General features: G+C 46.5%; 1 protein-coding gene across 1 annotated transcript in view; it reads left to right on the plus strand.

The window, feature by feature from the left end:
• The window catches only part of KLHDC4 (kelch domain containing 4), a 64,196-nt gene that overhangs the window by 34,177 nt on the left and 16,134 nt on the right, over nt 1-13,885 (plus strand). The window contains 1 exon segment of the mRNA XM_008588712.1: nt 2,370-2,529. Within this exon segment, the coding sequence (XP_008586934.1) occupies nt 2,370-2,529 (160 nt within the window).

The following is a 13,885-nucleotide window of genomic DNA, read 5'->3' on the forward strand; positions in this document are numbered from 1 at the left end:
CTGACACCTCATAAAGCAGTAGCATTGTGGGTGAAAGGTCTTGGGCTGTCAGGACCCTGGTGAAGGCCGTCTCTAAAGTGCTTTTCTCTGACCTTGTACGGTGTCAAGGAAGACGGTTCCCCTTCTCTCTGTTGTACCCGGTTCTGTGCTCTCCCTTTGCACTCGTAGTTCTTTTAAAAACAACGTAGTAGTCATTTTATTAACTGTGATAGCACTGCTCACTTTTCTATTGCATTATGAATCCATTTGCACAGATTTTTTTCTGATAATTCTTGGTCCATGAAAATAAATCTTTGCATGTGTGTGTGAAGAAGGCAGCTCTGGGTGAGTTAGCGGGTGAGTGTGGCAATTTCCCCACCCCTGCTCCCCATCAAGGGGCAGGGCGTTGTGGTGCAGATTTGGCTCTGTTAAGGTTTCAGCTTTTCTTCACAAAAATGGAATATTTTCATTAATCGTATTACTTGGGATTAAATGCTTTTCAAGGGGGAAAACTTGAGAATAATTCAAATTAAATAAGGAATGATTTTATATCCTTGAAGGTGTTACTTGGGTGTAACAGTTGCTTTAAGTTGGTGTCTTGTACAATATGCCAAGTGCTTATACACATATTCTCTTAAAGACCAAGCCATTGGTAGGCAGGTGGTCATCTCAAAGAGAGAAAGCTAGGGTAACTAAAATGCAGCAGAACTTGTCCTAGCGAAAGGTGATGGTTGGCCACTTCCCACTCTGCCTGGGTCTGCCCTACATACTTCCATCCTTCCATCACCAGGCGTTTGGTTGCTTGTCTTGTCAGTGTTTGGAGAAGAGAGCCTGGGCCATTTAAACAATTTATACGTGAGAGAGTGTCATCTATATTCATTAAAAAAATTTTTTTTTAAAACAAACAATTGTCAAAATTCAGACTCAGGGACTCATGCATTTGTCAGTGCATTAGTTCAGCACCTACTGTGTGCAGGACAGTGAGATCAGCACAGCATTTTCTCCTTTGAACTTCCTGGTGATAAATTAAATCAAGGGCTGGCTGGATGGATACTCAGTTGGTTAGAGCATGATTCTGATAAATCAAGTTTTAAAGTAGTTTTAACTTGTAACCATTTTAAAATCAGACTTTTTTCAAAGCTATTATCTAATATCTTGCTTAAACTTAGTATTTATGAAGTATTTCAAACATACAGAAAAAATGAAGATACTAGAATAGATAATTTGTGTAGTCACCGTCCATATTAAACAAATGAGTTTGACTTTTGAATACCAACTTTCTAAGTTTTCCTTGAAGCAGTTGGTATTTATCTTACATGCAGAATAGAATTTCTTTATGAAAATCTGCAATGTGAAACCTGAGAAAACAGTGGAAGGTAGCAAATTCTTTTAAAAACGACAAGCTTCCACGTTCCTTGTCTATGTATTAGGAGCTGTTCTCCCGCAAAAAGGTGAGGTCGATTTGAGTGGCAGCGAGTTCAGTTTGTGCCTCAGCTTTGCTCGAGACCAGGCGAGGCAGACAGCACGGGTGGGCACCCGACGCCCCTTCCTGTGCCTGGCACTGTGCTGTGCCTGGTGGTTTAGGGTGGGCATAGCAAGGCCTGCCTTGCGCTAGCTCATGTGTGTGGCGGTGATCAGCAGTGATCATTTTGCACATGGGTTTGGAGCTACAGACATGGATGCAACGTGAATAAGAAAAATGGTCACTGCAAACTTGGAGTAGAGTTTCTCACTTTTTCCATGTGTTCTTTAAAAAATCAGTTTTAGCTCTCCTTTCTGAGTAGCTGGAGAGCAAGCTCGTATTCTGTAACAATTATCCCAGAAAACTCCCACATCGGGATGCAGCATTCTTAGTGCACCTCTGATGCGCCCTGTGACTCCAGCAAAGTTGTCCCGCCATCCCCCGCCACGGTGTTCATTCTCTTTTCAAGTCCCTGTCTGTGTTTGGAGTCTTTCGACACAGAATGCCAGGGCACGGGGCAGGGCAGGCCACAGGGCCTCTTTTGCCATGGTTCTTGCCAAGCTGTGACTGTTTCCATTCAGATGATTCAGATGGATCTATGTTGCGTTGTTGGTCTTAAAATTACACACATAGTAACCTAATGTAATTACTTGCAAGATTGCGATTTTGTCAATTGTGTAAGGAAAGACAGTATAATTTTCATATTAAATTACTGTGCTTCTGTGGGCTGGGGTTATTTCTAGTTTTCAAGTGCAAACTCACGTATGCCTGTTGTCCATTCATATGAATTTAAACTTTAATTAAACAGATAACTTAGTAAAAATGGTAGGAAATTTACCTTTAATTTAAATCAGGTTCACTTTTTATTTTTACTGCCTTTTTCAGATGTTATTGACAATGGTGGTTTGTGTTACTTTATCCCAACCAGGGATTACATCTATTACAATGATGTGTATGTCTTTAACCTGGACACATTGACATGGAGCAAGCTGTCCCCGTCAGGGACTGGGCCCACACCCAGGTCGGGCTGCCAAATGTCCGTCACTCTACAGGGCAGCATCGTCATCTATGGGGGCTACTCGAAACAGGTAAGCCTGGGTGTGTAGGGAAAAAGAGCAACTTCTGTCTGTTGTCTTTCTGATTTATCAGTACTGGAAACTTCCAAATAAGATTGCGCATTAGTTTAATGTAAACAGCTCTTTTTATTGAATTAGAATGGATAGAGATAGTGTTAATATTCTCCTCTGTGAACATATTAAGATTTTTAAAGACCATATTACATTGTAGTCCATATTCCTTCAAAATGATGCAGTAGGAATAATTCTGTATTTTGGGGGGGTCTTTATTCTTAAGCCATAGAAACTAACTACTACTGTATAGCATTCCATTGTAGAATATACCACAACTTAGTTCTCCTTTCTACTGTTCACAGGCGTTTTTCTTTTTGATCTGCAAACGGTGCAGAGTCTCCCTCACTGGCCTGCCCTGTGCATAGCACACACACAGCACATGCACAGCACGTGTCCGTGAAGCCCCACAGTTACTGAGATGGAGCACTTTACCAGTTTCATGTTTTTGTGAATCTGAGAGGTGTGGAATGGTGTCTCATTGTAGGGGTTTTTAAAACCCTTTTTACCTTGAAATTTTCAAACATTCTCGTGTAGGAACTAGGAAGAATCTTACAGTGGATGCTCACGTGCTGTCTGCATGGTCCTGTCACACATCTGGCCATGCATCTGCACCTCATCTGTCAGTCATCTTTTTTGATGTATTACAAAGAAAAACTGCAGATGTCTTCCCCTAAGTCCTTGATCGAGGGTACCATCACATGGAGGTCGGGGTTAATTGTTATGTAAACTCTGCCTCAGTGAAGTGATTGCTCATGTTTCTCGTGCATAGCGCTGGCTGTGCCGGTGCATGTGCCATGTGGCCCTCACCCTGCAGTGCTGTTGCCACCAGGGACAGACACTGTGCTGGCTTTCCTCACCGTGTGAAATGTGCTGTCCAGGCTCCTAGTAGCTGCAGCCACACCATGTGTGCTCAAGCTGTCCTTCACCCAGCATGTGCTCAAGCTTTCTCCATAAGGCATGTTTCAGTTTGTTGCTTCATGATGCTGAATAGACTTCTAGTATGTGACCATACCGGTTTGTGTTTCCATGTTTTGTTTGTGGACACCAGGGTTGCCGGGAATACAGCTGCTGTGAGCATTTGTGTACAAGTCTTCGCAAGGCTACCTATCTTGATTTCTCTTGAGTAAAAACCTAGAAGTGGAGCCACTGGGTCCCAGGGTGGGCTTAGGCATCATTTAGTAGGTGGCTGGACCTCTTCCCAAAGCAGTTGCACTGAAGGTGGCCACACTGCATTAGAAGCATCTGAGAGTTCTGTCACTCCACATTCATACTGACGTTTGGTGGCTTCAGCCTTTTCATTAAAAATGAAAAGCCATTCTGGTGGATGCGTGGTATCATTATGGTTTAAGTCACATTTCCCTGGTGACTGCTGCTGCTGGGCACTTTTCATGAGCTTACTGGTCATTCGTATGTCTTCCCTAAAGTATGTTCATCATGCCTTTTGCTATTTTTATGAGCTGCATTTTTATTATTGAGTTGTGGGGGTCTTTATGTCCTGGTACTGTCCTTTTCAGGCACGTGTGTCACAGACACCTTCTCGCAGCTGGTGGCTTGCCTGTCCACTCTCTTGAGTGCTTGTTGGAGAGTAGAAGCTTTAAGTTTTGACGAGGTCTTATTTATTATGTTTTTCTTTTATGATTATTGCAATCTGGGACCTAAGGAGACCTTGGTTACTACCTTCACTAACGAAGATTTTCTCTATTTTTCTCTAAAAGTGATATTGTTTTAGCTTTTACATTTAATTCTACAGTCTACCTTGAACTAATTTTCATGTGTAGCGTGAGGTGGGTATTGAGGCTGTTGTATGTTTTTCCATGTAGATATTTGTTTATTATAGCACCATTTGTTGAAAAGACTTTTCTTTTCCCACTGGATGCCTTAGGACCTTTGTCGAAAATCAGATGACTCTGGAACTCTAGGTCTGTTTCTGGACTCTCCTTTCTCTTCTGTTGATATATTTGCCAGTCTCATGCCAGTGTCGCACTGTCTTCATTATGCTCCTTTGTAGTGAATCTTGAAGTCAGGCAGCATAAGTCCTCCAACTTTGTTCCTGTTATTCACAGTTGTTTTGGCTATTCTAGGTTCTTAGCATTTCCATATAAATTTTAGCATCAGCTTGTCCATTTCTATCATTTAAAAAAAAAAGGCAAAAAACTCTCCCAAAAGACCGCTGGGAATTGTGATTAGGGTTGCTTTAAATCTGTAGATGAATTTGATATTTTTGAGTCTTCCAATCCTTGAACATGGATTATCTCTCCATTTACTTTGGTTTTCTTTAAATTTTTTTAGCAATGTTTTGTAGTTTTCACTGTAAAGTTCTTACACATCTTATGTTAAATTTATCTTATGTTTAATTTATCTTATGTTTATTGATGCTGTTGTGAGTGGAATTTCTTGAAATTACACTTTCCAGTTGTTTGCTGCTGGTGTATACAAACGTTTTATTTTCTATATATTCACCTTGTATTTTGTGATCTTGTACAATTCACTTATTTCCAGTAGTTTCAGATTGATTAAGGTTATGTAACCAGTCATGTAATATGCATATTGAGAGGACTTCAGTGCAGGGCTGGAGAGGAGCGTGCAGAGTGGGTTTCCCAGTGTGGTCTTCTGTCTCAGGAGGAAAGCCATCAGTGACATCCACTATTCAGTATGGTGTTAGCTGTAGCGTTTTCATAGACCCCCTTTAAGTTCTGATTCTAATTCTTATCTGCTGAGAGTTTTTATCGTGAATGGGAGCAAACTTTTGTTAAATCCATTTTCTGCACTTATTGAAATGATCATTCAGTTTTTCTCCTTTATTTAGTTTACATTGTGAATTAGCTTGGTTAATTTTCTGGTGTTACTAATGTTCTATTTATAAGATAAACCCTACTTGGTCGTAATGTATTATCCTTCCTGTGTCCTGCTGGATCTGATCTTCTCATGTTCTATTAAGGATTCTATGTTTGTGTTCATGAGGGAAATTACTCTGTAGTTTTCTTTTTGAATATTTTTGATAGGTTTTGGAATTAGGTTCCTCTTGCCTCATTATATGAGTTGAGACGCTTTCTCTCTTCTGTTGTATGTAACATTTTGTGTTGGATGGAATTTACCAGTGAAACCATCTGGGCCTAGGTATTCTCAATAGGAAGGTTTTTGATAATGAATTCAATTTCTTTGATAGATATAGGGCTAATCAGATTTTGGTTCATCTTGTGTCAGTTTTGATAAGTTGTATTTCTCAAGGAGTTCGTTCATTTCATTTTTATTGTCAAATCTGTTGTCATAAAGTTGTTTGTAAGATCTCTTATTATCATTTTGATGTGTGTAGGACCTGCTCTGACATTCCTTGTCCTGATATTAGTCATTGTTGTTGTTGTTTCCCTCTCTCTCTTTTTTTTTTTTTTTTTGATTAATCTATGTCTTAGTCCATTTTGTACCGTGATAACAGACTACTACAGCACAGACTGGGTGATTTATAAAGAAAAGTTTATTTCTTATAGTTCTGGAGGCTGGGAAGTCCAATATAAAGGTGCTGGTGCCTGGTGAGGGCCTTTGTGCTGTGTCATCAAATGGCAGGAGGTGACAGAGAGAGAGAGAGCGCACGCGAGTGAGCACACAGCAGAGCCCTCATGATCCAACACCTCCTGCCAGCCCCGCCTCCCAACACTGCCACCTTGGGGATTAGGCTTCTAGCACATGGACTCTGGGGGACACATCCAGATCATAGCAGGCCGTGTTAGGGATTTGTCAGTCTCACTTAGCTTTCAGCCAAGCTCAGTTTCCTGCTGTTTCTCTGGTGTGAACATGTGGGTGGATGCTCTTGTCTCCATCACCTCATCCTTCGTAGCCTTCCTGTGTACTGCTGGATCTGATTTGCTCAAGGTTTACTTTGCTCTCCTTCTAGCTCCTTAGAGTTGAACAGATTTTAAATCTTTTTTGAATATAGGTATTTAAAGTTATAAATTTCCCTCTAAAAACTGTTTTGACTGCATTTTACAGATTTTATCAGTGAATTTGACGTATTTCCTAATTTCTCTTGTGGTTTCTTCTTTGAACTATAAATTGCTTCAGTGTGTGTTGTGTAATGTCCTACGTATCTTATTGCTAGTAGTTTCTAATGCAGTTCCATTGTGGCTAGAGAATATACTTTTTGTGAATTCAGAATTATATTTCTAGCTATTGTAAGTATGTTGAAATTCAGCAGCTTCTGATGTGTTGATTTTTGCATCTGCAGCCGTACTGATGGTGAGTTATTCTGGTGACTTACCTGCCAGATGCTTTTTGGTTTCTTGTGCAGATAATCATGTCATGCACAGACATTGGTGTGTCTTCCTTCCAGTCGTTATACTACTTGGCACTTCTTTCTTGCCTTGCTGTGTTCACAGGAAACAGAGTTCCCTTCTTTCCCATTGTCTTAAGACAATAAGTCTTCCCTGGACACTATGAACACAGGATGGCCTTGTATTTCTGGGCTGGTTTGTGAGCAGAGCTCCCTAGAGGAAGACAGATGGACTCCCCACCCCACCCCACCCCCTGTTGTCCTAGGCCTGCAATTATGAGGTCTTTCAGCCTGTGACTCCCAGCTCATGGCAGCGTCCGTGCTCAGGCCTCCTTCCTGGAGCTGCTGTGTGTGTGTGCTGCCAGACAGTGTGTGCTGCCTGTCGGTGTGTGCTGCCCGTTGGTGTGTGCTGCTTGAGCCTTCTCTCTGCAGTCCTTTCTACCCAGGGGTTAGCTTTCTCACAGCTGTAGGAAAGAGATCTTTACTTTTGTTTTCTGGTTTCTTCTGGAAAAAAAAAACACAAAAAAGCTGTGAATGCTTATATGGTGCACATCAAATCTCATTCTAGATGGTCAGGTGCAGGCAGTGCCTCAGTGATGTGGTGCTGAGTGTTGCTGTGTGAAGTGTGGGACGGGCTTCTGCGAAGCTTTAAGTCACTTTTTCCCCAGCCAGGAGTGCCGTGAAGGGACTGGCACATGCCCTCAGAGAGTCTGTGAACAATTACTGTTCACTGAGTGGTCCTGACTCCCACGTAGCAGGGCAGTCATCATGGCTGCTGTGCCAGATAGACCTCTGAAAAGGGAGGCCCAGCGTGAGCCGGGCCGTAAAGGACAGATTGGAAGGGAACATTGGGCAAATTCTCCATCTAGGGGAGGTTTATGAGCAAGGGGGCAGGGCTAGAAATGTGCAGTGTGTTTGGAGGAAGTCGTGAGCCTCTGTGGCTTGGCGTCAGAGGTCCATGTGGACTGGGACTGCCTAGGGCTGGGAAGGGCGGGATGTGGGTGAGGATCGAGCTCCTCCCCTAGAGAAATGGTGCTAGTAGGGAGGACTTGGGAGGGAGGGAGCACTCTGCCAGCAAAGACAGCTGGCCCGAGGGGCTGGAAGAGCTTCTCAGCTGAGGAACAGAAAGCACACGGTGACACTCGGTCCACAGTAGGTACTTGTAAGGTAAGAAGCGTAAAGGGTGGCGGCTTTGGGTGTGGAGAGGAAGGGTAGAGGGCAGTGATGTGGCCTTCTGACTGAACAGGCCGGTCAGTTGTTCTGGGGTAGTTGTTTGTGATTCCATTACCGGCAGTCAGGGGTGGATAGTGGGGGTTGTAGCAGTGAAGTCAGCAGGAGCTGGAATTTATTCCTTATTGCTCAGGAGACACCCAGGAAGCATAGCTGAATTTATCCATGTTAGGCCTGTGTTTTCCTGTTGTGTGGCGAGGTAATCACAGTCTTGTATTAGTAAGTAGTGACCTCATTTATGTGGATAGAGTGGGCCCTGAGCAGTTATGGGGCATCTGTGCCTGGAGAGTGCCCTGGGGGTTGAGGGCCCCTGTTGGTCCTGGGCTCCTCTTGCTCTGTTGATGGTCCTAGTATTAAACAGAAGTTTTCTGCAATTGCTTAAAATGTTTATGATAGTAATCATGGTTTTTATTTGTATTATTATTTTTCAATTCGCATGAGGAGGTGCCCAACCCTGGTGTGTGGCGCCAGAAGAGAATGTGCTGTGTTTAGTCTGAGCATGTAAGCAAGGGGGGTGCTGGATCAGGAAGGACCTCTATCCACTTGGAGACATCTTGGGACGTTTGTGGGACCCGGACTTGTGATTGCACACCTGTGTCCAAGTCACTGAACACCTCGCAGAGATCCCACAGCCATGTCCTGCATCTCAGCCCCACCCCCAGGAGCATGTGCCTGCAGCATGTCCAACTTGGTGGAGCTCTTCTGGATTCTACAACCTTGCAAGTATGGGATTTCAGTCTCCTGATGGCAGTCTGTCAGAGATTGAATTTAAAGTTTTCTTGGTCAGCCTTTATTCTGAGCAGAGAAAACAAGCTCATTTTCTAGAGTTGTGGCTGACATTGGTAAACCTCTTGTAGGTATTTTGATAGTCAGGGAGGGCACTAAGAAACAGGCTAATTTGTCCAAAAGCTGTGCATAATGCCCTGATCTAATGCTTTATCACGGCAGATGCTTCAGAGATACAGTAGGAGGGTAAACCGTAAACCCTGTTAGGCTGACACCACTTTAATCAGAGTTGTGCCCGACTCTCAGCAGCTGCTGCTCCCCAGCTGTCTGCATGGACTCGTCTTCAGTCCGCGGGTGGATGATCCCAATCCACTTAGTTCAACAGCCCCTCGCTCCAAGCCTTTGGCAGCTGGAATTGCAGTGAAGAGTTTGTCTATTTGGATTCATGGGGGATTTATCAGAATTAGTGAGATTTGAATTGTGAATGGCATGCGGTATTAGAAAGTGGGTAGTGTGAGTAGGTGGTCAGCTGTATGGCGTAACTGAGTCCGGCTGGAGCTTCTGGGAACAGTCTTTAGCTGGGGGGGCAGCGGGGGGGCTCCTGCATGGTCCCTTGGAGAGATCTAGCAGTCATGCAGCCGTGCAGGGTGGGGGCAGCAGTCTAGAGAAGACCCTCCACATGTGGTGGTCATCTGTCCTCCCTCCTTCCTCGTGGCAGAGGCCCTTGCCTTACATCTCACCGAGCAACCAGAAGCAGCTGGAAGAGAGCTCGACTGTTGCTGCCACCATGTGCCCTACCCCTCTTGCCAGAGCTCACGTCACACTTTCCCCCCTGGTCTGGGCTCTTCTCTGCCTTCTTGTGGTCCCTCCACCCTACAGCAGTTGAGTGCCCTATAGGACTCGCGTGTCCTCATGCAGAGCCCCAGGGGTGGTGGTCCATGCTGTGCGGCCACTCCCAGCTCTCCTCCTCCCATGTGTCCTTGTTCTTCGGACCATTGCCCTCCCTGCTGGAGACAGACTTGTTCCTTGTCTCCCACCTGGAGGAGAGGGTGCCATGAGGAGGCAGTCTTGTCCAGTTAGTGTCCCTGGTGTCCGGATGGTGCCCCTCGCTTGATAGAGTGTGGTCTGATGGAGATGCGCTGACCCACACTGCATGGTGAGGCTTCAGAGTCGCTTTGCACCTGAACAGCCCGGATTCATCACAGTCAGCAGTAGTCGCAGAGCCTGGACCTTGGAGTCAGAACCGGCTCTAGAGCTAGGAAGGTATCCACAGTCACCACCGCCTGCCTCATCTTCATCAGGGTCTCATCTTGGGCCCCTCCGCAAAAAGCATCCAAATACCCTCCCGAGGACTTGAGAGGTTCCTCCAGCCTTTGCCCTGCCATAAAGGCCGGGCATCTTCAGTCCACACCCTGACCAGTTTGTGTGAGTTCCATGTCCATCCGAGCCAGCTGGTACTTTGATGACTGGCTGCATCTTCACAAGAGGAACGAACTCTGAGAGACCATAGACCCCGCAGATGGTCACGTCTGTGTCCACGCATTCCTCAGTCTGTCTGCAAGTGCTGAGGGGGGTTCCAGAGGTGAGAAATTCTGTTCCTTTAGAGAGTCAGGGGACTTCTTCTAAAGAGAAGGCGGCGTGTGAGCCAGGCCTGAAAAAGGAGTCTAGCTGTGACTGCTGTAATGCCACATAGGATGGAAAAGGTGGCAAGGTGGGATGGCGAACCTCAGGCTGTGACTTAGTGGTCTGTTTCTGTGGACACATGGGCAGCCAAGGGTTATATACCATCGAGGACAGGACCTCAGTTCCCTGAAATCCTGCTGTCCTGTTTCCATGTTGTATTAGTCCATTTCTATTGCTTATAACAAAAATACCTGGAACTGGGTGATTTATAAAGAAACTGTATTTATTGCTTACAGTTTCAGAGGCTGGGAAGTCCAAATCTAGGGAACACATCAGGTGAGGGTCTGCCTTGGTGGTGGCTCAGTGACACAGGATATCCCATCATGAGATGGAAGAAGCAGAGAGATACTCTCACGTGCTCTTCTTTTAAAGCTCTCAGAACCACACATGCCCCTGACCACCATTTTTAATCCATTCACTACTGCACGGTTTTATAATCCAATCACCTATTCAAGGCCCAACCTTTCAGTTACCATGATAGGATTTCCTACCCTCAACAGTCACAATGGGGATCAAGCTTCAGTGACTTAAAACTTGGGGCACTGTTCAGTCCCTATCTCATGTAGAATACTGTGTCACCAGAACATTGCTTCTCTTGTCACTGTTTGGTGGTTGAATTCCTCACTCAGAAGTGGACAGGTCCTGAGTGTAGGAATCATGTGACCTGGCAGATCCCATCTGATCTCAGAGCCAGAGGAAGATCCTGGACCCCCACTTCCATGGCCAGCTCTGCCAGCTGTGTGGGACATCTGTCCCCATCTGTGTGCTGTGGATTTGGACACAGCAGTGGTTCCTACTCTTGTCCCGATGACCTGTGGCAGCAGTTGGTTGTGTCTGGATATTTTTTAAATGGTGCAGCTGGACATGTTTGTTTAGGAAGGGGTGGGAGGAGGTCCCTCAGCTGTGGGGCTCTTCGTCACTGTTTCCGTAGGTATGTGAAGATTGTCTCTGGTACAAATAGAGAGGTGTGCTTTGGGGCTTGGCCTTCTGGTAAGTTAGGAAGGTGGGGCCTTGTCCAGGCATGGATGAGTATGCAGAGGGATTTCATTAGATTTAAGGAGAAAGGACCAAGTCCCTGGAGAGGGAAGCGTGGGGTGCGGACCCCAGGCTGGCCCTGGTATCACTCATCCTGACAGCTGAGGAAGTACGTGGGCTTTTGGAAACATGTCACTAAAGCCGTTTTAAAAGTGAAGCTGAAAAAATTGTTCTTGGATTTCCTTCCAGTTTACTAACTAGAAGTGGTGCTTGGCATAATTGACAAGGATGTTATTTGGTAGCAACATGTATTTTATGTTTTCCATGTGATGAGTCACTGCGTGTGGCCCTCTCATCGTGAGGTCCATAATCCCATGTCCTGCTAAGGAGGAAGGTGACTTTTTGTGTGCTCACCTAGAAAGGCGCCTCTCCTGCACCCTTGCCCTGCCTGTTGTTGTTACGGTGGGACCCACTCATGGCTGTGTAAGGCAGTGAGAACCTGGCGTGAGGAATCGCTGCACAACCCGTGCGTGTTCCTGACGAGACCACTGGACTCCCACCATCTGGGGCAGCCTGGATGAACAAGGTCTCCCATCATGAGGAGTAGGGGCATGTTGGAGAGAAGGCCACTCTGTGGCTTCTGTGTTTCAGAGAGGTCCGCCTGGGCCACCCCTTGCTGACAGAGGTGGTGGCACAGTCACTGTTGTGTCCTGGGAGACCTCAGCCATGACCATACCCAGTTTTGAAAAGTACCCCTGTTGTAACTCCAGAGAGTCAGGGTGCGATTGTGATAACTTCATAGAAACAAAATATGGGTAACATCAGCAGGTTAGAGACAGGAAGGCTGTGGCCATCCTCTCCAGTGCTCTGTGCATTGAAGCCAAGAATTGTGTGATGTTGTAAAGAAGCTTATCCTTGACCCTGGGGAACTTGTCTCCAGCACACTTCTGGATCACCACGGTTCCCAGCAGTCAGGTGAAACGCAGGACATCTCCGTGCCCCAGCTGGCTGGCCAGCACCTCCTGCTCAGCCGCTGGGTGCAGGGCTGCTGCTTCTCAGCTCTCTGGCAGCCCTAGGCTCATGCCCCTGCATTGTGTCGCCCCCTGTCTGTGGCTCACAGTCATGCTGACGCAGCCCTGCCCAATCCCAGTACCACTGCTCGTCTACACTCCCCCCCCCCCACACAGTCCCTAGGAGCCGCCAGAGCACTTGCAGTCACGATGGTCACAGCCCCTGGCAGTGTCTGTCCGCGTGGTAGTCTGGTTTTGATGTGTTGACCGAGGCTGGTTTAGTTGGCCCTTGGAAAGCAGGTTCCTTGGGGGTAATTTCTTCCTCTCAGCCATTTTCATTTTGTTGTGTGTCTCAACCTAGTCATAGCTGCTTTATGTGGGACCGTCCCCTTCCCTTCGGGGATGAGCTTGGAAAGGCCCCAGACAGCTGTGTCACCACACGTCAAGTCCAGGCAGCTCTGGCTGCGGGGGAGTGTTGCACCTACCGTTCCACCGCCCCTCCCAGGGGGTGGCCCTGTGGTGTCCTCTGCTCTCCTGACAGTCTAAATGAGTCCGTATCTGAGTTTATGCATGAGGACCGAGTCTGCAGAACTCGTATGCAGGCCCTGACAGGTGCTCCATGCCTCTGGTCGCATGGGGGAATTGGGTCCTGTCAGGGGACACGTCGCCTGCAGCTAGACCTCCTCTGGCCCTCCAGGCTGGGCCATTCTGGGCTTCAGCTTCTCAGCTAGATTCTGAACAACTTGGGAGACAGTAGTGTTGTGTGTAAACTCAGTGTTGTAACACTTGATACATCTCTCTTTCAGGTGTCTCTGGGTTCCACTGAGACTGTATTAGGCTGAAATTCGTGGGGAGAGGAATAACTTCTCTGTAAAATGCATGTCTGAGTTACTGGTATGGTGGCATTAATGTCAGCTCTTCCTGAGCGTCTTAGGAAGGGCTCATTCTTAAAGAAAAGCAGGGCCCTTATCAGAGCTTTGTATTCCCTGGACTGAAGTTTGACATCTCCAAAAATTCATGCAAATTCTACTTGCTTTTCTAGTATAGTTGGATCCATTCTTGTGAAAAGACCAACTGCATGGATTTAACACTAGCACCATCTGCATTAACAAAAAGAATTTGTGGCGTAGGTTATCCAAAATAAAAGAATAATACCAGACAGCTTTCTGTTATTCCCCTTGAAGACGAGGCTGGACTTGGGGGAGTCTCAGCACTCCGAGAAAAGAAGTTGCTGTGTCAGGAGGAACTGGAGAGCTGCGGTGACAACACACCTGGGCTCTGTTGGTGGGGGGGGGGGGGGGCCCCGGCCCGGGGCGGGGGCGGGGCCGAACATATAGTCGCCGGGCCGCCGAGCCCGACGTGCGGGCCATGGAGGCCGGGAGCTGCCGCTACCAGTTTCGGATTGCGCTGCTGGGGGACGCGGCCG

The sequence above is a fragment of the Galeopterus variegatus genome, unplaced genomic scaffold (genome assembly GCF_000696425.1).
Source record: "Galeopterus variegatus unplaced genomic scaffold, G_variegatus-3.0.2 Scaffold4982, whole genome shotgun sequence".
NCBI classification, from domain to species: domain Eukaryota; kingdom Metazoa; phylum Chordata; class Mammalia; order Dermoptera; family Cynocephalidae; genus Galeopterus; species Galeopterus variegatus.